Source organism: Ursus americanus, chromosome 4, assembly GCF_024610735.1.
Source record: "Ursus americanus isolate L20-20 chromosome 4, mUrsAme1.1.p, whole genome shotgun sequence".
Classification (NCBI taxonomy): domain Eukaryota; kingdom Metazoa; phylum Chordata; class Mammalia; order Carnivora; family Ursidae; genus Ursus; species Ursus americanus.
The window spans coordinates 72,306,522-72,330,254 of NC_142130.1; the positions used below are offsets into that span (position 1 = coordinate 72,306,522).

The 23,733-nt window shown below is 37.5% G+C and overlaps 1 protein-coding gene and 1 long non-coding RNA gene across 2 annotated transcripts in view; one reads left to right on the top strand and one right to left on the bottom strand.

Moving 5' to 3' along the window:
* LOC123784157 (uncharacterized) overlaps window positions 1-23,733 on the top strand; it is a 134,747-nt gene that overhangs the window by 87,705 nt on the left and 23,309 nt on the right. The gene's annotated exons all lie outside the window — the stretch shown is intronic.
* The window catches only part of SAMSN1 (SAM domain, SH3 domain and nuclear localization signals 1), a 296,775-nt gene continuing 291,128 nt past the window's right edge, over window positions 18,087-23,733 (bottom strand). Inside the window, exon 16 of the mRNA XM_045785444.2 lies at window positions 18,087-19,173. Coding sequence (XP_045641400.2) covers window positions 18,971-19,173 — 203 coding nt within the window. The 3' untranslated portion in view covers window positions 18,087-18,970. The remainder of the gene's footprint in view (window positions 19,174-23,733) is intronic.

A 23,733-nucleotide genomic window follows, 5' to 3' on the forward strand; every position in this document is an offset into this window, starting at 1 on the left:
CCACTCGCCCCTAGGCTGCTGGTTTTCACAGCTAACGTAATTGTGTAGCTTTTGATTTGAAGGTTACCACAGGGATTGGATGGTTGGGGTTGGGTATAAGACAAGTTGAAGTGCTATAAAACTTTGTCTTTACCAAGGTTCAACTATTTTTCTTGAATAAATGCTCCCCATAGTTTTGCAAACCTTTGATTAATTTTTCAGAGTTCTGAAAAGAATTCTTTTGGCCATTTTTGCTAATATTCTCATTGCTTTTATGGAGGAGTAGATGTATGGAGGTCTTTCCTCGGCCATTCAGAAATATTTTCTTAAGAGAATTAAAAAATTTCCTTATGGATGGTTTCTAAAATTCAGGCAAAGTTGAAACCCACTGATTCTTAGGGAGAGGTTCAAGGGCCAGGTTTTAGAAAACAAAAGCATTTAAGATCAGGAAGAGAACACGGGGCTTATGAATGAGTCACATAAGGACTGGGTCAGAGATGGATGGGGCTTATAAAAAACAAAAGAAAAAAGAGTTTTAGGAAGAGAATAGTCAAAAGCCATTGTATGCTGCTTACATAGTTGAGAAAATGGGTTAAAAACTGCTGATTTGAATGATTTACTAAGAGGTCACTGTGATCTTTGTTAGAGCAATTGTAGTGGAATGGCGAGGCAGAATCTTAACTGCAGCATGTTGTGACATAAATGGGAGGTAAAAAAAAAAAAAAAAGAAAACCAGTTTAGGCTGAAGAAACTGGGCTATGAACAAAAGGAAAGATAATATAGGCCAGTTAGTTGGAATAGAATGTGGAGTCAGAAAAGTTGCTTTGTCCCAGGGATCATTTTAACTGCTTTACTCATTATTCACAAACTTTTCTTTTGGTCTCTATCCTAGACCATAGGGCCATCACTAGTGGCTTGTATTTTGGGATAAGAAAGGTGACTTTTCTTCTATTGTATGGGAAAGAAATGTGATCCTAGACAGATAAATTGTACCTTTACACAGATTCTCAATGAAACTGTATGACTGTGGCTTTGTGAGGGGCAGTGGACTGGAACATATGTAAAGTCTGAGAAAACTGAGATGAAATCCCAACTCCATCACTTTACTGGTGCTAGCTGCATGACCTTAACAAAATTACATGGCTCCTTCAGTCTCAGTTCTCTCATATGGATAGTAGTACTAATCTTTCAAGATTGTTATGTAGATTAATTTAGATAATACCTAGGTTTTATAATAAAGAAGAGCATGCTATATGAGGATGGAAAAGTTAGCCGTTCAGTCTCAGTTTTCTCACCATAATATGGAAGTGTTGTGTTATATAATCTCCATGCTGCCTTCCCGCTCTAACCAAATGGGCCTCCAATATCTTTTCATCGGTACTATTCTTCATGTACTTTGTGGACTAGATAGATATTTGGAATTGGTTGATGACTTTCACCATTCTGTGTAAGATAGTTTCCATTAGAAAAGACATTTAGAATTCCAAGGGATTGACTTACAAATAAATTTGAAGGATAGCTTTGCTGAGCTGGGGTGTACTTTTAAATAGATGAGCTCATCCCAGGACATATAATAGAGAGCACTCAGCAAGGCATATTTTAGATCCTTTAGAAATGAGCCTTGAGGAGATTTACATCTGGCATGATATCAGATCCCAAAGATATCATATCTGTGTTTTCGGAGCCCCTGGATTGTTCGTTCTACTTGAAATATTTGTGTTTGTGGAAGTTCGTAACTGCTAGTTTTGGGTCATTGAGGAGACTTTAAAGCAATAACCCACATGAAGAAGAGAGGTAGGCTTGAAACCAACCAGATAGTGTTCAGGGAAAGAAGTAAAGAGGTGAAGCAAGAATGAGTCAATGGATTTAAGAGGATTGGTAAGACCAACAGAGCCTGATGAGACCAGGATTAGATAAGGGACTCAGAGACACAGGAAAAGGAGGAACTGGAGGCCAATTGAGGCAGAACTGGGTTATAACAGGAAGAACAAAACAAAAATGATTTGCCTCCTCAGAGGCTGATTTCTTTTCCAACCAATGCTCTCATCTTGTTTTGTTGAGTTCATTGATGTACTTTGGTAGAATTTTGTTTGGATAGATATGGTGTGAAGGATAACCTCTCATTTCAGGCAAGAATTGAAAACTTGCTCATTTTCTATTAGCAGAATTAGTGCTTTAAAAATTAAGAAAATATGCTCTGTGATTTCAAAGGTGAAATGACTATGAAATAAGAATACTGAAAAACAGTACCGTATTTTTTGTGATTTTATTACTTTATTCTCCTTCCATGAAACTTAATATGCAGTGTTTTAACTACGGTTTCTTTCTGAATTGTGAAAGAATTTCTACTTTGATTCTTTCTTCTCCCTCTGCTTATTCTTCCCAACTGATGGTGACATAATTTTATTTTTAAAATTAAAGATGGTTGGCAAATTTTCCTTTGGGAGTGTCCCAATTTCACACTGCTTTTTGAGATAACTAGATTTGTCAAAGGTGGCCTAGGAACCCCCCATCCATATTGTCTACTTTACTGGAGGTTTCATATCCATTCAAGAAACTTTGCTCACAGGGCACCTGGGTGGCTGTTAGTTAAGTGTCTGCCTTTGGCTCAGGTCATGATGTCAGGGCCTTGAGATTAAGCCCTGCGTGGGGCTCCAAGCTCAGTGGGGAGTCTGCTTCTCCTTCTTCTTCTGCCCCTCCCCCTCACTCATGCTCTCTCTCTCAAATAAATAAATTATTATTTTTTTAAAGATTTTATTTATTTATTTGACACAGAGAGAGAGACAGCCAGCGAGAGAGGGAACACAAGCAGGGGGAGTGGGAGAGGGAGAAGCAGGCTCCCAGTGGAGGAGCCTGATGTGGGGCTCGGTCCCAGAACCCTGGGATCACGCCCTGAGCCAAAGGCAGACGCTTAACTGAGCCACCCAGGCGCCCCCAAATAAATAAATTCTTAAAAAAAACAAAAACAAACTTTGCTCACATATAACTTTTGGCAGGAGAGGATGACTGGCAAGTCATTGGATGGCCTCATGTGAGCGGACTCTTTGGATGGGACTGTTGATAAGCAGGGGCTTTGTAGGCAGCTAGGCATCACTGCAGCCCTAGAGATCTTCCTTGGCAACCTGCAAACGAAACTAACATTATGGAAGATTTCTCCAAAGACAGACATTTTAAATTAGCCAAATTACTTTAACAGGGCATATCTCGGGAAGATTTAAGGCAGAGCTGGTTGCTGTGCCAGCCAAGAGGGATGCTCTGCCAGTCGAAAGGCAAGCACACCCTTCCCTGCCAACTTGGAATGAGATGGTTCTTGCAGTGACAGCGGATCTACCATGCATGTTTGATTTAAGGCCCTCTATTACCATACCTTTGTAATTATCATGCGATGATGATGGGTCCTGGGAAAAGTATCCGTCTTAACTGTGGAGATCCAGGAGCCTAATCGAAATGCAGTGCAGAGAATCTATCTTTCTTCTTGATGTTTCACCTCTTTTCAAACAATTGTTATCTGTTTGAGTAAAACTGTAGCACAACTCTTTGCCAACAATTGTGATTTATTTTCACTTTGCTAATCAAAATGTGTTTCGTAAGGTTCTGATGGTGTTGAAGACATCTTAGAGGAGGTATGACTTTTCTTTAAGTTGACCGGCATAGATTTCATATTTTACATGCAGTTGTGGGAAAGATTTGTAAAGCCTCCTTATAAATTCTCTTATTCTGGGTTAGCATTCTCATGGATTCTCATGGATTTTTATCAGGATTCTACAAGACAGACATTATATTGCTGATATTTTCTATTTTGTTGTTACTTTGGGTCAATGATATCTAGACTAGTGATTCTACTTTTTTCCTAGTTAGGGATAATATGTTACCGTATAACATATGTATGTGTACCACCGAGCTCAGAGGGTTTGTATGGGTGAGAGAAGTTACTTTGTCTTGATAAGACATAACTTCAGTCAGCAATATTATGTTAAATATTCAGCTTTGCCCAGTGCCCTGTGTTCCACGCATGGTGAAGCAGCTTGGTATGAAGGAAAGAGACCTGCGTTTAATTCCAGAAGATCTCATTGAAAATTTGAACTCTTCTTATTTGTGAATAGGTGTGACTGTGGATATATCTCTATTCCTCTAGGCCTCAAATCTTTTCTACAATATTGTGGCATTGAATAGACCCTTTCCAGGTCCCCTCCATGTCTGACATCTATGATCACATGAAGACAAGAGTTCCTCTTCTTAAGGAATTAACTGTTAGCGTGCAAGTATTTACTGTATAATTTCATAACAAGTTATTTATGACACTCAAGTGACGAATATATCCTTTCTTCCTCGATGTCACCCCTACCTGTCTTGTATTATTGCAGATAGTGGAAATTTGGGGAATTTGAAATACAAGAAGGCTATATCAGCATCATTCCCACATTCATGGATTCAGGGTTAGAATGGGAATGGCTCTTTTGGTGTGGGGAATATTATAACCACTGAGACACTTATGTCCAATAGACTCATTTAGTCTTTAATATATGCCTCCTTTATAATATTGTATTATATATATAAATCCTGACTTCCCAGCGAAATGATAAGTCCCTGAAGATCTGAGAGTTCTAAGTATCAGTTCTTAATATCCCTAGCAACTATCACTTAACATTTAGCCCCACAACTAATTACTTAATATGTTATATGACATGATTTTTTTGTGTGTGTATAAAAAAGGGCTTATGGAAAAATTATATAGGCTAAAGATTTCCTTTTTTTTTTTTAATATTTTATTTATTTATTCGACAGAGAGAGAGAGAGACAGCCAGCAAGATAGAGACAGCCAGAGGGAACACAAGCAGGGGGAGTGGGAGAGGAAGAAGCAGGCTCCCAGTGGAGGAGCCTTATGTGGGGCTCAATCCCAGGACTCCGGGATCACGCCCTGAGCTGAAGGCAGATGCCTAACCGCTGTGCCACCCAGGCGCCCCTAAAGATTTACTTTTAATCAAGGAAATGTAAACACTTTTCCCCAAAACTCAATGAAAAAGGAATGTTGAAATGAATAATTTGGTCTACTATGGGAAACTGAAATTCACTAGGAGTGATTAGTGGTTATTTGGTTTTTAATTGACAATACCTCTCATAAATCATATTATATTGTATACAAATAAGTAGTTGCTACTTCAAAAATAGCTTACCTAGTATATGATTATATACTAGGTATCTGTCTGGTTCCACCCCCCCCCCCCAAATATAAATTGAGGACCAGAATGTCTCAGTTTAGAAGGCAAATATCCCAATCTCACAGCATTTAGGGATGTCTTTCCTTTTTTTTTTTTTTTTAAAGATTTTATTTATTTATTCAACAGAAATAGAGACAGCCAGCGAGAGAGGGAACACAAGCAGGGGGAGTGGGAGAGGAAGAAGCAGGCTCATAGCGGAGGAGCCTGATGTGGGGCTCGATCCCAGAACACCGGGATCACGCCCCGAGCCGAAGGCAGACGCTTAACTGCTGTGCCACCCAGGCGCCCAGGGATGTCTTTCCTTTTTGAACTCTACAGCTATCACTTTGTCCTGTTGGTTTGGCGGTGTGATGCATCCTTTCTTACAGGAAGGTGCTGCTATAATAGTCTTTGATATTTGTCCTGCCTCCACAGCTAGATTGCAAATTCGTTGAGAGAAAACACCATGTATCTCATGATCCTATATTCCAAGTGTCTAACAGAGCTTTACTTATCTAAAAAATGTTCAATTAATATTTGCTGGAATCCTAGGGTAGGGCAAGACACCTATTGCCATTGCAAGCTCATAACAAAATCAACAAACGTTAGTCTACTTATTGAACTACCTAATTCATGAAACAACCTTAATGCAGAAATAGTTGTTTTTCTATTATAGAATTTAGCTACTCTAAATTTTTGTTATTCTATTTCCCTTATGTCAAAAGATATATTTAGATCTTTTGGGTACCACCATAGAGTTTAGTCTGGGATCTTTTGCAGGCATTGGGTATTTCAAAACTTAAAATGCCTTTAATTCATCTAAAATAACAATTTATTGGATAATTGAGGTTTTTTTAATCAACATGTAGTACACATTAAAATTTGAGGCAGCTTTCTAATTATTGAAAAAAGTTAGTAGATTCTTGTTAATAGAAATTTATGTGCTGATTCCTATCTCAGCAATGCGCTGTAAAGAATCCTTGAATTTACATATTTTGCCTAGGTTTTGAAGAATTTGTTTAGAGGAAAACTATGCTAGACCTCTTAAAGAATAGTAAATAAAACATTTATAAAGGCAGTAGAAAAGGGACACTCTAGGAAAATCTATATAAATCAGAGTCCCTAGAGTCCTTTTTATGATTCAGGATAGGAAAGTAATTTCTCTCATTAAACTCCCTTGCTGTGAATATGATAGTTCAACATTTCATAAATATTTAATGAATTATTATTTCCTACAACTTATGAGTGTTTGGACAATTGAAAGAATTGTTTGAAATATGAGTATATGTCTGGCTGTGTGGGGAAATGGGTGATTATAAATGCTTGACGCTGTGTGTCTTGAAAAAATTGGGGAAAAATAGTTTCTAAGTTTTAGAGAGGGCAGGAAGGATGTTTGGTAAGATTCCTTATGGTATAAAATTGAAAGTGCCTGTGAGTGCTTCTTTATTCTTAATTCTTAAAGTATCATTATTATTATTATAGATTTATTTATTTATTTATTTATTTATTTATTTATTTAGAGGGAAAGGGAGAGCAGGAGGGCGTGTGACCCTGGGGGAGGGGCAAAGGGGGGGAGAGAATCTGAAGCAGACTTCCCACTGAACGTGGAGCTGGACCCGGGCTTGATCAGGAGTCGGAAGCTTAACTGACAGAGCCACCCAGGTGCTTCTTAAAATATTTTTATTAAACATAATATCACTAATACGAACAATGGACCCAACAGAGATAAAATGTTGCAGAAATCATGCTACGTGCCTCACTTGTTTAAGCTTGTTTAAGCTACAACTGTGCGACATAGGCATGGACATTTCTTTTACACCGGAACAAACTAGGACTTAAATGCTGAAGAACTTGAAGCGAAGAAGTGCTGAAACTAAGTCTGATTCCCATTCCAAAAATCCACGCTGTTACATTGCATCATGTTGATTTCCTGTGTTGAGGAAAAGTTATTTTTCCTTTTACTATCTAAAATATAGGTAGTTCTTTGCACAGTGTTTCTGGCACCGTCTCACACAGGAGCTTCCAATAACTGCCAGTCACATGGTGACAATTATGCTTGATTAAGCAGATCCAGTAAGTACTTGATCGACTTTTTCCCATAAATGCTGACATTCTGCAGCCAAAGGAAAAAGAACACTTGCCATTACTCTAAGCACTCTGGCCATCTCCCCTTGTCCCTCCCAGCAACACCCGCTGAGTTTCCTAAGAACAGTGTTCCCAGATGCCTACTTAGACTCAGCCCAGATTCCAGAGTTTCTATCAAATACTTTTTTGGGTAATCTGAATTTTTGAGGTCTGTAAGTCCTATAAGCTGACAGGTGACGATTTGTGAGATTTGCAGGGATGTTTGGCAAAGTGTCGTTGTGGCTATTGGTTACTCTAGCCATGATAATTCACTGCTATAGATTTTCTATAGATTTCTTTTCTTTAGAATTTTCCAGGATCCTCTAAAAATACATAGGAAAAAGTGCTTTGAAATTTATAAATTCAAAAAAAAAAGAAAGAAAATTATAGGTTCACATTATTATGACAATGTAAACAACTCCTTGAGAGAATACCATAGCTATTGACTAGCACAATGATTTATAGTCCACTGAAAAGATGACTTTAGTCATGTTTCTCAAAAGGCTTATCAGAATCGCTCAATGAGTTAGGTACCGCTCTGGGTCCTATGCTCCCTGCCTCAGACTATCATTCTATCAAACATAGAGTATTAGGGTAATACAAGTGACTTAAGACAATAAAGTGTAATTTTGTGTGGCACTCTAATGTGGATCAAGCAGCATTCCTGACTGGCTCTCCTCCAAAAATGATCAGGGATTCAGGCTTTTCCCATCGTGGGCTCCATAGTTCAGTGTTCATTGTTTCCAGCTGCAGATAAGCACAGGTGGGGAAGCACAAGACAGAGTAAGGAACACCTAGTAAGGTGAGAACATGAACTTCAAAGGAAATTTTATGGGCCAGGTCCTAACTTTGGCTGGAATTGGTCACATAGACCCACCCGAATGCAAGAGGGCTGATAACATACGCAGGAGGCTATAGACACAGTTCAGTGAACACGTAACATTTTTTTTCTGCTTCATAGGTTATGTTAAGTCTGTATAAAGCAGAGAAAAGCAAAATCAAGTAAGCTTGAAAATTTTTGATCATAATAGAATTTTAATGGGTGCCCAACAATGCCTTTATAATTAATATAGGCCTGTACAAAGAATATATGACCATAATGTGACTTTTAGGCAGGTTATTTTCATTTTCATAATCTATAGTATAGTCCTTGGGACAACCCAAATGGAAGCAATTGATAAGGGATACATGAAACCAGGGCCTATTTTATGGGCATACAGCCTGTCTTGTTGCACAGGGCTCTGCTCTCACAAAGGCTCCATAGTTGTGTTAATGCTCTGCTATCTATGTCTTAAGTGTCTTAAGAAATTTGAACATGGGGCTCTGCATTTCATTTTGCACTAGACCATTACTCTAAGCTCTCTGGACATCCCCTATTATGTAGCTTGTCCCACCTGAAACTCATGCCTTATCAGAGACTAACACTGATACAATGTTAAACAATGATAACAATGATAAAGATTCAATCTTTAAGATACAGTTAATGCTAATTAACTTTTTAAAGAAGACAAGTTAGAATAGCAAAGCCGTGTGTGTGTGTGTGTGTGTGTGTGTGTGTGTGTGTGTGTGCGTGCGCGCGCGCATGTGTGTGTGCGCATGGGTGCATGCATGTGAATATATGCCCATGCAGGAATGTCTTTTTTTAGGGAAGAGTTTATTGGGAGCAATTTGTTTTGATTGATATTCATCGAGCATCATCCCATTGCTTATTGTTAGCTACGCATGTGAAGAGTTGGTTGATGTCTATAGCACAAACATTTGTTTCAGATAAATGGGCGTTTCAGTTGGATAAGTTTTAATTAAGCAACCTTTATTGTACAAATAGTTGTTTTTGGAAACCAGGAGAAAACTACTCTAATTTGCTAATTCTGTTATCCAGAATCTGAAGATGTTGAATCTTGTCTACTATAACCTTGAATACAATTTTGGCTATAAATGTCCCAGATAAGGAATAAGAAAATTTTCCAGTGTATTATTCAATTTTTTTTCTCTATTGCAAATACCAGGACACAATCAACCTCTTCTCAAACTCATAGAATCATCTGGTTCTAAAATGAATGATTTATTTTTACATCCTGCTTCCACACCACTTGGTTAGATCACTACTTTAGCATATCACATTTCATAGGAATTTATTTATTTACACATTTGCCGAAGCAGCACACTGAACTCTTAACTCCTTGAGAATAGGTGCTATTGCCGTTCACCTTGCTATTTCCAGAGTCTGGTGTAGTTTCCAGGTACCTAGAACACATTCAGTAAATATTTGATGAAGGAATGAAGGAATGAATAAGTCATGGTAAAAAATGTCATTTTTCTTTCAGCAAAACAAATATTTCCAAGTCTCAAAAGGAAGCTTCTACTCTTAATGAGGCCAAAATCAGGGTGTTTTTGTTTTACAAGAATGTTTTAAACTTGCATTATCCTTTAGCCCGTAACAGCTATGTTCCAGGAGGGGATGAAAAAAAGCATACTCTTTTTAAGTGAAATTTTAAAACATCTGAAAGATAAAAAAAGTATGTATTTGACTGTCATATTTACAAATTCATTATTTTATTGGAAGAGCTTTTTTTCTGTTTAAAAAAATGAGTTGCTTGAATACATTCACACAACACATGTATAAGTAAAGAACAATATACATAGGTTTCAACAGATATATATGTTAATATTCTTTTGTATTAAACTGGTTGTTAATAATATTTTTCCCGTGGTCTGCTAATAGTGGCCATGAAGAGGGGTCACTATCCTTTTGTTTAAGGCTGGGATTGTTTTACTTACCGTATGAGCCTCCTGTGACTGCCGTAACAAATTATCACCAGCTTGGTGGCTTCAAACAACAGAATTTTAGTTTCTGCTCGTTCTGGAAGTCAGAAGTCCAGAATTAGTTATCACTGGACCAAAATTGAAAGCATGTCTGCGGGGCCACACTTCTAGAGGCTGTAGAAGAAAAGCCATTCCTTGCTTCTTGTAGTTTCTGAAAGCTGTCAGCATTCCTCAGTTTATGGCCACATCACTCGAATCATCAAAGCCGGCATCTTCAGATCTCTCTGCTCTTTCTTCACCTTGCCTTCCCTTCATCATGAAAGAAATCTCTTTCTCTCTGTTATAAGGACACTTGTAATTATATTTAGGGGCCATCAAGATAATCCAGGAGAATCTCCCTATGTCAAGATCCTTAACTCAATCACATCTGCAAAGACCCTCTTCCCCAATACGGTAACATTTATGAGGTTCTGCTGGACTAAGATCTTCTCTCTTTGGTGGGGGGCAATTATTCAGCCTGCTACATTATTAACACAACAGTGGAATTCTAGATGATGTGTAATAGTATATTTTTCTCTATGCTCACTGACACAGGAACGAGGGTGCCATATAAGTGAGTGTTGGACAACTATAAGCTAAATAATGCTATAAAGGAAATGCTGCCTAGAGAAACAGGCTTTGGCAAGTAGGTCTCAGAGAGGAGCTCATAACTTCATGATAATACTTCACATAAATTAAAGTAATGTTAATTGTCTTTCCCAAAGCAAGGCCATTAAGCAGTTTATTGCTCCTACCTTAAGAATTTATTTTGGTATTTTTTGTGGTCCTACCTTTTCAATGGTATTTCACTTTTTACCCAGAGGGGATATAAACACCTCCATGAGGGTCCTTTCTGGTATATTTCATCTCTAAGGATAACAAGAGGAGGAAACAAAGGACTGAATAGGTCCTGATAAGCTCTGCAGCAATCGAAAACAACAGGCTCCAGAAAGAGATGAGTAGGTGGGGCTTCGTTTTGAAACACAGTTCCTAACAAGTGGAAAGAGTAAGTGTGTCTACACTCCCTGGTTATGAACAACTGAGCTGTCAGTGACCTCGTCACTGAACAGGAAAAATTTTGTTTCATTTTTTCCACTGTGTCGAGGTAAGACATTTGAACCATAAAAGAAGTTGTTTCATTTCTTTGACACATTTTTATTCATCTCCTACTATGTACCCGCTATTAGGTATAAAGCCAGGGCTAATACAATTGCTTTCTTTGTCCCTCTGTCAGTGGTTTTCCATGTAATTTTCAAGTTTCTCAAAACTTTGCAAAGTCCTCTGCCTGGTCATTTACAAGTGATCCAAGGTCAAAAATGGACAGCTTAGTTGGAAAGGGGAAAAAAAAAAAACAAGGGGGGAAAAAAACCAAGAACGCTAAGAAGTTACATAAATGTCCTCTAGCACATTCCCTGTTCTGAGGTCTAATGGACTGTAGCAATTCATCAGTCATTCTCATAGTCTTTTAACTTCTGTCAGAAAGCCTACTAAATGCTAACATCTTAAATGTTTAATATTCTAAAACATATTTTCATTAATCATGCAAATTATCTGGGCATCCATATTTTACAATAACCTCTTTTGAGATTAAAAGGCATAAGGCTTTGTGTATGAGAGACTCATGTTAGTGAGTGATATTGTAGGTGAAATGTAACTTAGAATTAAAGAATTTTAGCAACAAAAAGTTGCTAGTAGAATTACAGTATCTATGTGCCATCACATTTATAAAAAAAAAAAACCCCAAATGCTATTAATGCCAGGTATTTCTGATTAGGTAGCAAGCAGCTAAAATATGCACTTGCTTCATTCTGTTTTATTACATAGTTGATGGATGGATATTAATGTTGGTAGATAGTATATTGTCCTAACAGAAATGACCCTATGTTTCATAGCAAAGTAGACTGCGAGCTTGGTTATGAGTAAAGGATAGGACATGTGTTCCACGCAGTTAGGTTGACTCCAAGTGCACCATGAACACGTCCATTTGTATGCTGTCAGTCACCCCTATTCCAGGGATTCTTAGCTGCTTGGAAGGAGAAATATGTGTGTGGGCCCCGTGAAACAGATGGATAAGGAATTGAAAGGGGTAAAGGGCATGCGTTTTGGGAGTGTTAGTGGAAATGCTTTACCCTAAAGCTATTGGTCAGTAAGGGTGGAGGCTAATAGTGGAATAGAAATGACCTGAGACCATGTAAGTATAGGTATGCTGGAGTCACGGAGCAGTGCTCATTAGACTCAAGAACATGACCTAAGTAACTGAAAGTCATGAGCGATGGTGGATCAGTGCACTTGTCTGGCTACCAACAGGAAGTAGATGGCACAATCCAATTAGGATAATTCAAGGAAGGCTTATTTATAAAGGGACTAATTGCAAAGATATGGGCAGGTGGAGGGTAAGGGAATCGTTAAAGGCCGTGCAGTGGTGAGCTAACAGACACAGAGCTGTTGTTAAGTCTGAGCCTTTGGAGATGAGAGAAAGGAACAATTACCAGAATCTGAAGGAAAGAGACTCATGTGAAGAATGACATTTTTAGGTAACTAGTGACCTTTGATTAAGGGAGATGGGCAACACAAGTTGATGTCATGGAGCAAATAAATATCCTGACCTCATTCCTCTCTTTCCCTCCAGTCTCCTTTTTTTTTTCCTCCCTTCCAGTCTCCTGATGGGGCTTCCCATTTTTTGAGCCCAACAGGAACCTGAGGGCACATCAAGGATGTAACGCACATAGGCGAGCCTCTCTAAGTGGACATCAGGGCTTCACACGTGGCGAGTGGCTCTCGAAGGAGATGTGCAGGGTCAGAAACATCTAATTTTGGTATAAATACCACTTCTTTGGTTACATGACCAAAATTCATAGCCACACTTAGAATAATTTTCTTACGTTCCTTCGTTGTTGTTACTGTAGTTTTTTTACTTATTTCTTAAATTTTCCGTCATGGTTACCTTCTTTCACAATATCTCCTGCTGCTGTTTCCATTAACAAATTTCTAGTAGCAATGCTGCTTACCCAGTATGCACACATGACCAGCTTACCCTCTGAGGAATCGGATATTTAAAAGAATATATATAGCTAAATGCTATGCAGACAGTTCATTATTCCCTCTCTACAGCTTTTTTTAGTATAGCAGCGTGAACTGTAATGTCTGCAGTCTGTGTTGCTAAAGGGACAGTGAAGTCTTCACTATTGTTCGTGGTCTGCCTTCTAATCATATTTCTCTCGTAAAATATTTAACCATTATTTCCTGAATCATGGGTTCTAAGATGCAATAAAAAAATCTAAAGGGAAATATATTTGTTGCTATATGGAAGGACAGATTTTTTTTCCCCCAGAGCATTTTCAATGATGGCTGCAGAAATGAATGAGTGAAGGTTTCAAGAATGAAATAGTTGCAGAAAACCCACTTACTTTTGTACATAAGTCCATGCAGCAGCCCTCTGGGTACAAGTACTTATGTATCTCCTTTTGTTGAGTTCTCTATTTTTTTTATGAATATGCACATCGGGGAAAAAACTTCCATCTGCTCCCTCTTAGCTGATTATATCACATTCTGGAGCTGCACATCATTATGGAGCTTCAGAGAAACATGATCATTTACATCACATATGGATATAAAGAAGAGAAGGAGTTGATGAATTGCAAACAAGTATAATTTATATGGACAAAGTGTGCCAAAGTGCTTTTCACCCCATTTTACTCTGCAAATGGAATGATTCCTGCCCATTCACTTGGCGTGGTGCCCAAAAACTCGGAGAGGAAAACGATCCCGTTAGCCTTCTGCATCAGGATTCCACTCCTTCCCTATGAGGGAACAGTGCTCTGCATTTCAGGCCCACCAGGGACCCCAGAAGGTCAAAGGAGATCTCTGAACACACTAATGCCATTTTAAAGATTTTTCCATCATGGCTTCTTAATTTATAATATACATCACGCAGACACACTAATACTCAGACTTGGTAATTCAAATGTGAGAAGTTTGCATGATGAAGAAAGAAAGGGAAGGTAAGGAAAAGCTTGTCTTTTCCTCTGCGCTGTGATTTTCCCGTGGCAGATCATTTGCCCAAATGCCCATAAACTTTGTAAATATGTAAAAATCTACATTTAAGGTGTCTTTCTAAGGGCTTCTGGGTGGGCTACAGCACAATCAGCTGTGACTCCATATTGTAAAGACCAGGGAGGGCCCAAGGTGCAGTCTAAGGAAAAAAACCCAAATCTTTTATTTATTTTATTTCATTCATTAATATAGGCAGTTATTTATATATTCAGTCATTCAGTCTTCAAAAAGGATTATTCCTATTTTGTGCCAAGAGTGAGGAATCAAAGCTAATTGCAACATAGCCTCTTTCTAAACTGTCAGAACTCGACAAAGAAATATTCTGTTATGACAAAATGGTCATTTATCTGTGAAGTTCCATTAAATCAGCTGATTCTCACTGCTGCTGGACAACACAGTTGTCCTAGCTCTCAGACAATCTGTGTCTGAAGAATTTCCAATCACTACAAGCCCATGCCCCTTATGGTGGCGTGTGTAATGCTTTCATTTTATGTTCAGGTATCAGTTTTATGCACACTGCATGCACCGTGCTGAGTGTTTTGCATACATTATCTCATTTAACCAGCACAGAAATATGAAATGTTAGTATTATAGTTATTTATATTTCACAGGGGAAAAAAAAAGCTTAAGAGGGTAAGTGACTTACCCAAAGTCACATAGTCCTCAAACCATGACCTCTAGGTCAACATTGGGTGTGATCAGATGAATTCAACAGGACAGGGGGTAGCCTAAAGTAAGGGTTACTTCTTTCTTATTTCTGTAGCCAGAAAACCTGGTCGAATTTAGAAACTGCTGTTCTTTTACCTATATTTAGTTCCTATTCATTTTTCTCTCAACCTTTACATAATTCTAGCATGACTTCCCACTTTATGAAGGAGTACTTGAAGTGTGCTTCCTGATTAGTTATACAGTTTTCTTTGTTGGTGTGGGGGGGATGGAAGCGTGTGCATGTGTGGTGTGACAGAGTATCTAAAATTTCTTCATATTATTTTTCTCAGAACTTAGCTTGTAACGGAAGTTTCTCAACATGAAATGTCATCATGTCATCAATTTGGCCTCACTCAGGAAGTTGCAAGGCGCTTGACTAACCTCAGTGAATTGGATGTTGTCTAAAACCTGATAATCTTTAGCTGACTATCATTTTAGAAGTTTTGAGAGTTATTTAACTATCTTGGAAATTTAATTGATAAGAAAAGCTTCTGATAAAAAATTTCAGAGTGAAAATATATTAGTACTTATATCAGCAATAGAATTGAGGGGGCAGAATTTAAATGATCTCATTTTTGTTCTTACCAAAAAAGTATTATGAAGGTTATATCCATTTATCTAGACTAAAATTTCTCTAACCATGCATACTTTCACCACATGAATTTGTAAATATAGGATATTCCTGGGATCAGAACAATCATGGCATCCCAGAAGAGTTTTATAACCTCTCTGTACTGAAAGACTCAGCTTATTCCAGTGAGAGCCTATGGCAAGATTCTGATGAAGATTATATGATCCAAACGGCCCTTACTGGCATAGTCTTGGGCAGCATATACGTTCCATGTCTCAAAATTGTTGAGTGAATAAATAAATGATTGAAATCAGGTCTCTTCACCACATTTCAACCTGGAAACACGAAGCCATCTGGTAACCATTAAAATGTCAACTTTCTAACCACCATCACATCCACTCTTGAAAGGTTCAGACTCATGTCTGTGTCCTAGCCAAAAGCAGCAGCAGGTCTAAGTCTTTCTACTACCTTACAACCTTGCGTGAACTATGTCTTGCCTTTTTACTTCTCTTTATCCAGCTTCCATGGTTGAGAGAAAAACCCAAGGAAAGTGAGCAGCAGGATCCCACAGGTAAAATGAGGGCAGTAGGACTCCTTTAGTGGGATATCTACTTTTGCTACAGGTGTCCTTTTCAGTGCTGTGTTATGTGATGGGGCCGTCCTTCTGGCAACTTGAATCTCATGGTGTCTCCACTCCACCCTCCTTCTCTCTTTGTAGGAACCCATTTCTTCCTCTTCTTCAGTCTCCTCAAGGCCTTTGCAGCTTCTACTCAAAAGCATTTCCCTAAATTCTTGCCTGGGTACCAGATCTTCATTTTGAAGGACTAGAAGTTGTGGCTGAGAAAGCTTCGCCAGTGGTTTCCACCATTTTACAACCAAGCAGTTCCTTTTATGCTTCCTAACCTACCACTTCGTGGTATCTTTGCAAAGAAGCTGTACTCTCTAGAACTCCCTGAGGCAGCAGGTTGACTAAAGTTTAAAAATTATGGTCAGCAGCTGTGCTGTGTCCAAGGAAGTCCTAGAATAATCTATTTAGAATTGTAGACATAGTCAGCAGCAGGGCCATGATGGAGGCAGCATGTTGGAAATTTGAAATTGAAACACTATTTCCTGCTGTGGAGAGGGAAGAATAGGAGTAGGCATGTGATTTACTCCTGACCTCGGCACTGCATATGGGATTAAATCTCATGGATCTGGAAAAATATACTAGAAATTGACAGTGTAATACTGTCTCCCAGCATTTAAAATAACACTTTGTATTTCCTGATTTTTCTTAAGGTGTTGTGTTTTGTTAAAGAACTTTTAGATTACTTTGGAAGGTATTTACCTATAGACAAAGTTACACTGATTTAAATATAAGTATGGGATGTGTTATTTGATATTAATTATTATATTCATTGCACTCCAGCAAATGATTCCTAAATGCCCACTCTGTACCTGGTATAATACCAGGCACCAGAGATTAAAAAGGCTAAACAAAATAACCTCTGTCACAAGGAGATCATGGTCTTGTGGAAAGGTAAGTGCTCTCAAATAGATAAAGTATAATATGATAAATGCTATAACCAACAGAGATACAAGTTGCTATGGAAACCCAGAGGAGAACACCAAAGGAAATCATGGAAGGCTTCACAGAGTAAGTGACTTTTGTCATGAGTCTTAAGACAGAAAACAAAGGGAGAATCTTGGATATAGAAAATAGCAGGAGCCACTCCAGGAAAATAAATAGCATTAGAAAAGTCAGAAAGAAAATAGTGAATTTGCAGAATTGCAAGTAGATTGTTATGGCTGGAGAGTATAGAATGAGAGGTGGGAGAGGAAAGATATGACTCATAGGATAGGTAAAAAATGATTGAGAAGAACCTTATATAGCCTGGGAGAAAGTTTAAATATTATACTAAAGATAGGAGCTATAAAAAAAATTTCAAGCTGGAAGTACATGATTTGATTTACATGTTAGATGTTTCTCGAGGCCGTATGGAGGATGGATTAAATGGTAGGGCACTGGTAGAATAGGGGTCAGTTGGAAAGCTATTGCACTATTTCGTACATGAGCTCATGAGATACCAAAGCAAGACAGCAACCATGGGAATGGATAGGAAGCCACGAATGGCAAAGCACTTCTAGAGGTAGGACTCGATTACATATCAAATCCATATGAGAAGGGTATATGTGAGATGAAGTGAAAAATGATTTTCTGCTTTGGGTAACTGGTTGGGTATTGATGTCATTAAAGAGAGGGCTTTGTTTGGAATTAAAAAAAAGGAGAGACAAATTTGTAGAGAAAAATCAAAGATTTGGGTATGTCGATCTGAAGCTTCTAGAGTCCTATGGGCTGAACTGGACCCCTTTCCCCACAAATTTGTATGTTGAAGCACTAACCCCCCAATGTATGGTATTTGTAGATGGTGTTTTGGGGAGATAATTAGGTTTAAATGAGGTTGTGAGGGTGGGGCCTTCATGATTGGATCAGTGCCCTTCTAAGAAAAAACACCAGGAAGCTTGCTATTTCTGATGTGTGAGGACACAGTGGGAAGGCAGCTATCTGTGAGCCAGGAAGAACTCTCATTAGAATCCAACCATGTTGCAACCTGATCTTGAACTTTTGGCCTTCAGAATTCTAAGAAAATAAATTTCTGTTGTTTAAGCCACCCAGTCTACAGTATTTTATTATGGAAGCCCGAGCTAATACATTGAAGTATTCAGGAAGTTGGATAACACAGATCTGGGGTTCAGGAGACAGACTGAGGTGAGGTAATTCATTTGGGAATCATAAATCACCAGACTATAAAACTGTCTGGTAAGAGATATTTTGTCTAGAGGTCTAGTATAAAACTACTTTTAAGTACCACTAGTCAGAAAATAGCAAATGCACATAGTTCTTTTTGTTATTAAAATTAGGGTATTTCACAGTTAAAAATATTTACAATTAAAGATGAAACATCTGTACAATTATTAAAATTCGTTTTACTAAATGAGGATCAACAAGATCTTGTTATCTATATTTTTATACCAGATAACTGTGAAGAAATTAACAAAAAATAATTATTAAAACTCCACTGTGGATCAGGATAAAATGTGTCCAGTATTAACTCACACTTCCCCATTAAGTATAAAAATGAGTGTGAGTGTTGCTTGGGCAGGTGGTTAAACAGACACATGCTCCATTAGTATTTGTTGAATAACAGGCACAAATGCAAAACCGACAGGTATGAAAAAAGGAGGTTTTCCTCCTGAAGAATTTATCATTTCACACTTAAACAGAGCTGAATAAAGCTTATGTCACACATATCAAAGACTTACATTATACTTATTCTAATACAGGCAAGTGAAATATTAACATGTAGCATTTAAAATAATAAATATACATACTATTTACAATAATTGGGAATGTTAGAGACATAAACTTTTACGTAAAATCATTCATTTTAACTTGAGGTTGTATCGGCAAATACTTTCTTTCTCTATTTGATCTTTTAGCGCAAGTAGAGTTAAAATGGAACGCATCCGTAGATATAAAGTTGAGAATGTGTGTTCAGTCACTTGGCTCTGTGATAGTAATCTTCTGTACCATGTCAGAAAGATTTTCAGACTCCAGATCTTCTTTGCCATTATCTGAATTTTCTAATGAGATATAACAACCAGAGTCCCTTGGGCAGTCATCTAACTGTGACTTATTTAAGGAGATGTCTGAGCTTAAGGATAGGGGCACAGATTCATTTTCTTGCTCTTGAATAGCTGTAAATGGAAAAGAGGGCAGCAGTTAGGAGAAGCCAAGACAAGTTTTATTCATGTACTCATTCGTCTTTGAGCTATTTTAGCTATACCAACCTTGACTTTATTACATTTGAAACTTCCGTGAGTAAACAATATATTTGTTTATTATAAAAGAGATATTTGCACTCAAATATTCAAGCCCTGCTTTCCTAGAAGACAAAGTTTGCCCTTTTTTTTTTTTTGCTCACTTGCAGTTTCATGGAATTCATGTGAACTGCTTGCATAAGCGAAGATCAATATGGACTCTCATTTTACATTAATGATAAGTTGCCAGAGAAAGCAGATTGTATCCACAGTTTGACTGATGCCTTGTCCAAATACTCCTTAAAGTAACATTAGAAAAAGTCGTTTGTAGTTTAAATGTAGAATCCAACTCAATAGTGATCTTTGTGGACAGTTCTAGAATCATGGTAATGTGGAGTAATGAATAAAATATCACTCTGGGCAACAACATATAGTAGGACTTCAAGTACTTGGAATTTAACTAATAAAACTAAAAGTCTTCAGAATTTTCTTATGTTTGCACTCACCAGAAAAATCAACACAGAAACCAAGTTGCTTTGAGATAGTAAAACACCCCCATTTCCATTGACTCTGCCTTATTTAGTTTGTCTTCTACATCTTTGTAGTTCTGAAGAACAATTTTTTATATTCAGATTGGTAACTCTGTGTTATCAAAGCAGTATTCTAGATTCAACAGACATTTTCTTTGAAAAAAATTAACACTAATGATGTAACAAAAGATATTTTGAAGAGCCTAAGCAGCACTATGAAGTTTCACTCTTCTCAAGAAGCCTTTAGCATCCGTGTCCTCTTGGTCAAGGTAGAGTTTCTTTCCTTGCCTTCCCCGACACCAGTCAACGTGTGCTTCTCTGCACCAGGAGATGGGTTCCTCAGGGAGGAGATGTATCTTAGGCCACCACTCGTTAGTTCTACCAGCATGTCTAGTTCTCTCCCCTTCTAATCTCAGAGCTTCTCCACTCTAGACATTTGAATAACTCCACTTTGGAAGAACCAAATGCATACCTTCCAGGGTGGAGCAAGACCTCTGCCTTGGGCTATGCACTTCATCCTATTCTGGCCACAGGAATAAATCCCAACTCCAAAATCCTGGAAGAAGGAAATGTAATTTTCCTCCATAGACTTTCTAAAAGTCAAATGCTAAGTAATTCATCTTTAGGAAATCTACCCTTTCTCTTGTCTACAGATACCTTGCTGTTATAAATGCATTTCCTAAGCTTCAGATAACTTGCCAACATTATGTACTGTGTATCCAATTGTTATCAACATCCTTTACGACAGAGAATTGAGCCGTGGTGCCCTAAGCCCCCTTGTATGTAATGAATTCACTTCTCCTCAGTGTATCTAGAATGGTACTCTTTCATGTACCATCCACAGAACTGAGAAAAGAGTCACATTAGTTTTTGTATTCTGTGGTTTAGATGAGGAACACAGGTTGAGAAAGGTTGGGAAAAAAATGATAAAGATCATTTGAGTCTACTCATCTTCCAAATGAATCATAACAGTTCTTTTAACCTTTTCCTCAAAGCTTGAATTTGCAACAGTAGGACCATGTTTATGCCATTCTTCTGAATCTTCTCCATGTCTGCACAACTTTTTTTTTTTTTAACTGTGGACTCAAGTATCAGATATTTAAGTCCGTTGATGGTATAACTAGTTCTAGGTATCAGGAGCTTCAATTTTAATATGCATCTAATGTGACTATTTAGAAGTTTTAGCCACCATGAAGCATTTTCTCTTTAAACTTTTTAAGTTAAGCCTTTAAGGTTAGGGTGAAACTTCCTAATATTCATTAGTGTTTGTGAATATCAGTCATTCAGTTTTGTTTCCAAAGCCTTCTGTTATGAAAAGACAGCACGGAAATGGGACCTCATTCTCTGAAAGGAAGCTTTCTCCCCTGCCTCTGCTTTTCTGTCTTCTTGCCACTGAAGTGGAAGAACCAGCTCTGTGTTTCATTATCCAAGTGTTTCTGGAAAAGGCCAGAGAAATTAGTCCTTTTGTAATGCTTCCTGCTACATCAGCAGTGATGCACCATATTTGGAGTGCGATCCTAGGCCATATTTCCCCAGATTATATTTGGGCCTATCACCTCAACACCAAATTAAAAGAACTGAGTTATTTCCCTTCAGACCGACATTTTAAACAGGACTTAGCATAATAAAAATTGCTCCCAATACCATGTTCTATTTAGGTTGATTACTGATTGTAGGACTCTCTTCAAGATATAAGACTTGGGCTTAAAGAACTCTGATTTCCAAAATTAGTTCTTTTTCTTTCAAAAAATAAGTACTTAGCTTGTTATTTCGTCTTCAGAAGCCTCTATCCATTCCCCTCAAAGGGTAACAAAGTAAACAAACAATAAATGAAAATCTGACTTTAACAGAGAATATGTCATTTTAAAATATTGGTAATAAAACGTATTTGTTTTTATTTTCACCTGAGAAATGCTATATCATCTTCTCTGAATTCTAGGAATTGTTTGTTTTAAATACAGATTATTTATTATAGGAACCTTTTATCTGCAATTTTTGTGGAAAAAGGAAATAGTTTCTCAGTATGAAAGTTATGCAGCACAGTAATTTACAGAACAGCAGTAATTTGCTAAATGATTTCCTAGTGAAATGAAAACATGACTATGCCTCCTCAAATGCTTCCCACCAGGCTTGCGATAATTTCAGGCAGGTGATCAGCTGGAGCCCCCCAACTGTAACTATAAAAAGAAAAGGCAGGCTATTACGTTATATTATGGAAATGAAAGCTATATAGCATTCAGTTTTTGTGTTTGGAGAGTCAGGGTTTTCCTTTCCTTGTTTTTGTTTTTTTTTTCCATCCTGACACTAATGACTTTGGAATTGGCACAAACCTAGGTCTTGTACTATGGATACTTTTTCCAGCAGAGGGGATGAATTCCTGCTAATATGTCCATATTTTCTTTCTCAGTCATTTAATCCCTTTATGTGGCCATGAAACAGAGTAAAGCTAACTGACCTACCTAGAAATTGAAACTATAACCTTCATCCGTTTTGGCCTATGGTCCAATCATATGAGCTAACCAGGCAAATAACACATTGGAATAAGAAACAGTTTGCCTCCAAAATTACAGACTTGCCATATGAGATATGAGTGCATCTTTTTTTATATCAAAATGTTTCTGATAATATGTTAAAAAAATCAATATATATGATAGTATTTTATTACTAAAATTATGTGAAGATCTACAGACTTATGCATATAATTCACAAATGAAAGTGTTAAAATTTTAGGTAGATTTTCTCTATATTTCTCACATCATCTATAACGTCTTATATTTTAATAAAAAAACAACAAAAAAATTAAAATGGTACAGTTTTTCAATAAAGCCCCTGAATGGTTTGCAAATATTCCAAAGGCTATATATTTTCAAATCTGGGCATAGTGGAGAATTATTAAATAATTTGAAAAAGGGTGTCTCTTATTGCTGCCAGCTAACAGCAGGCATAATCAGAAGGCCAGAAAGCAGCCCAAACATTTCTGTACTCTAATGAAAATAAAATAATTATGTTGCGAGAAAATTATTTAGGAAATATTTTGTCATAAAGAACTAATTTGAATATGAAAATATTTTATTTCTTACCAAAATTTTTATGGAATTGTGTAAAGCACACGTTTCAACCTTTTAAGATAGTCATCGATAAAGATAAAAAGTGGCATGGTGGGGGCGCCTGGGTGGCTCAGTCGTTAAGCGTCTGCCTTTTGGCTCAGGGCGTGATCCCGGCGTTCTGGGATCGAGCCCTGCATCAGGCTCCTCGATTGGGAGCCTGCTTCTTCCTCTCCCACTCCCCCTGCTTGTGTTCCCTCTCTCACTGGCTGTCTCTCTGTCAAATAAATAAATAAAACCTTTCAAAAAAAAAAGTGGCATGGTGATTAAAACAGAAGACAGCTAATATAATTATTCATAAAATAATTCTATTGGAATTGTGACATTTAATTAATTAAGTATAGGCAATCTCAATTATACTAAAAGTGAAGAAAGCTTTAAGGAATTCAAACTAAATCCTAGTTCTGGGAAAAAGTTCTCATATACTAAAGAGAGAAATCTGCCTATATTCACATAGGTTTCTTTCTCAACTTTCTTCACCCAAATATTCCAGATTTTGCTTATTGTCTTGTGTGCCTTAGGTACGAAGCTTCTGTTTCTTTGGGCTTCTGTTTCTTTTGGGTACTATAAAATAATGCAATCTACAGGGCATAAGAATATGCCTGGCCAATGAAAGTGCTCAATAAACAATTTTTTTAAATAAAAAGAATGTGATGTTTAGATTAATTAAAGGAAGTAGGAACTAAAGATCAAATAAGAAATTTTGTTGAAATTCAAATGAAGATACCTCTTGGCTCTTTGAATTATGGTCCCCTTTTTCTCTATTGGTGCCGTCTCCAAAGAGGACAAACCAAGCTTAAGTCAGCCTCTCCGAGCATGGCTCAAAACCTCAGCTTCATGTTGGGGCCCCAGTTGAGTCACTG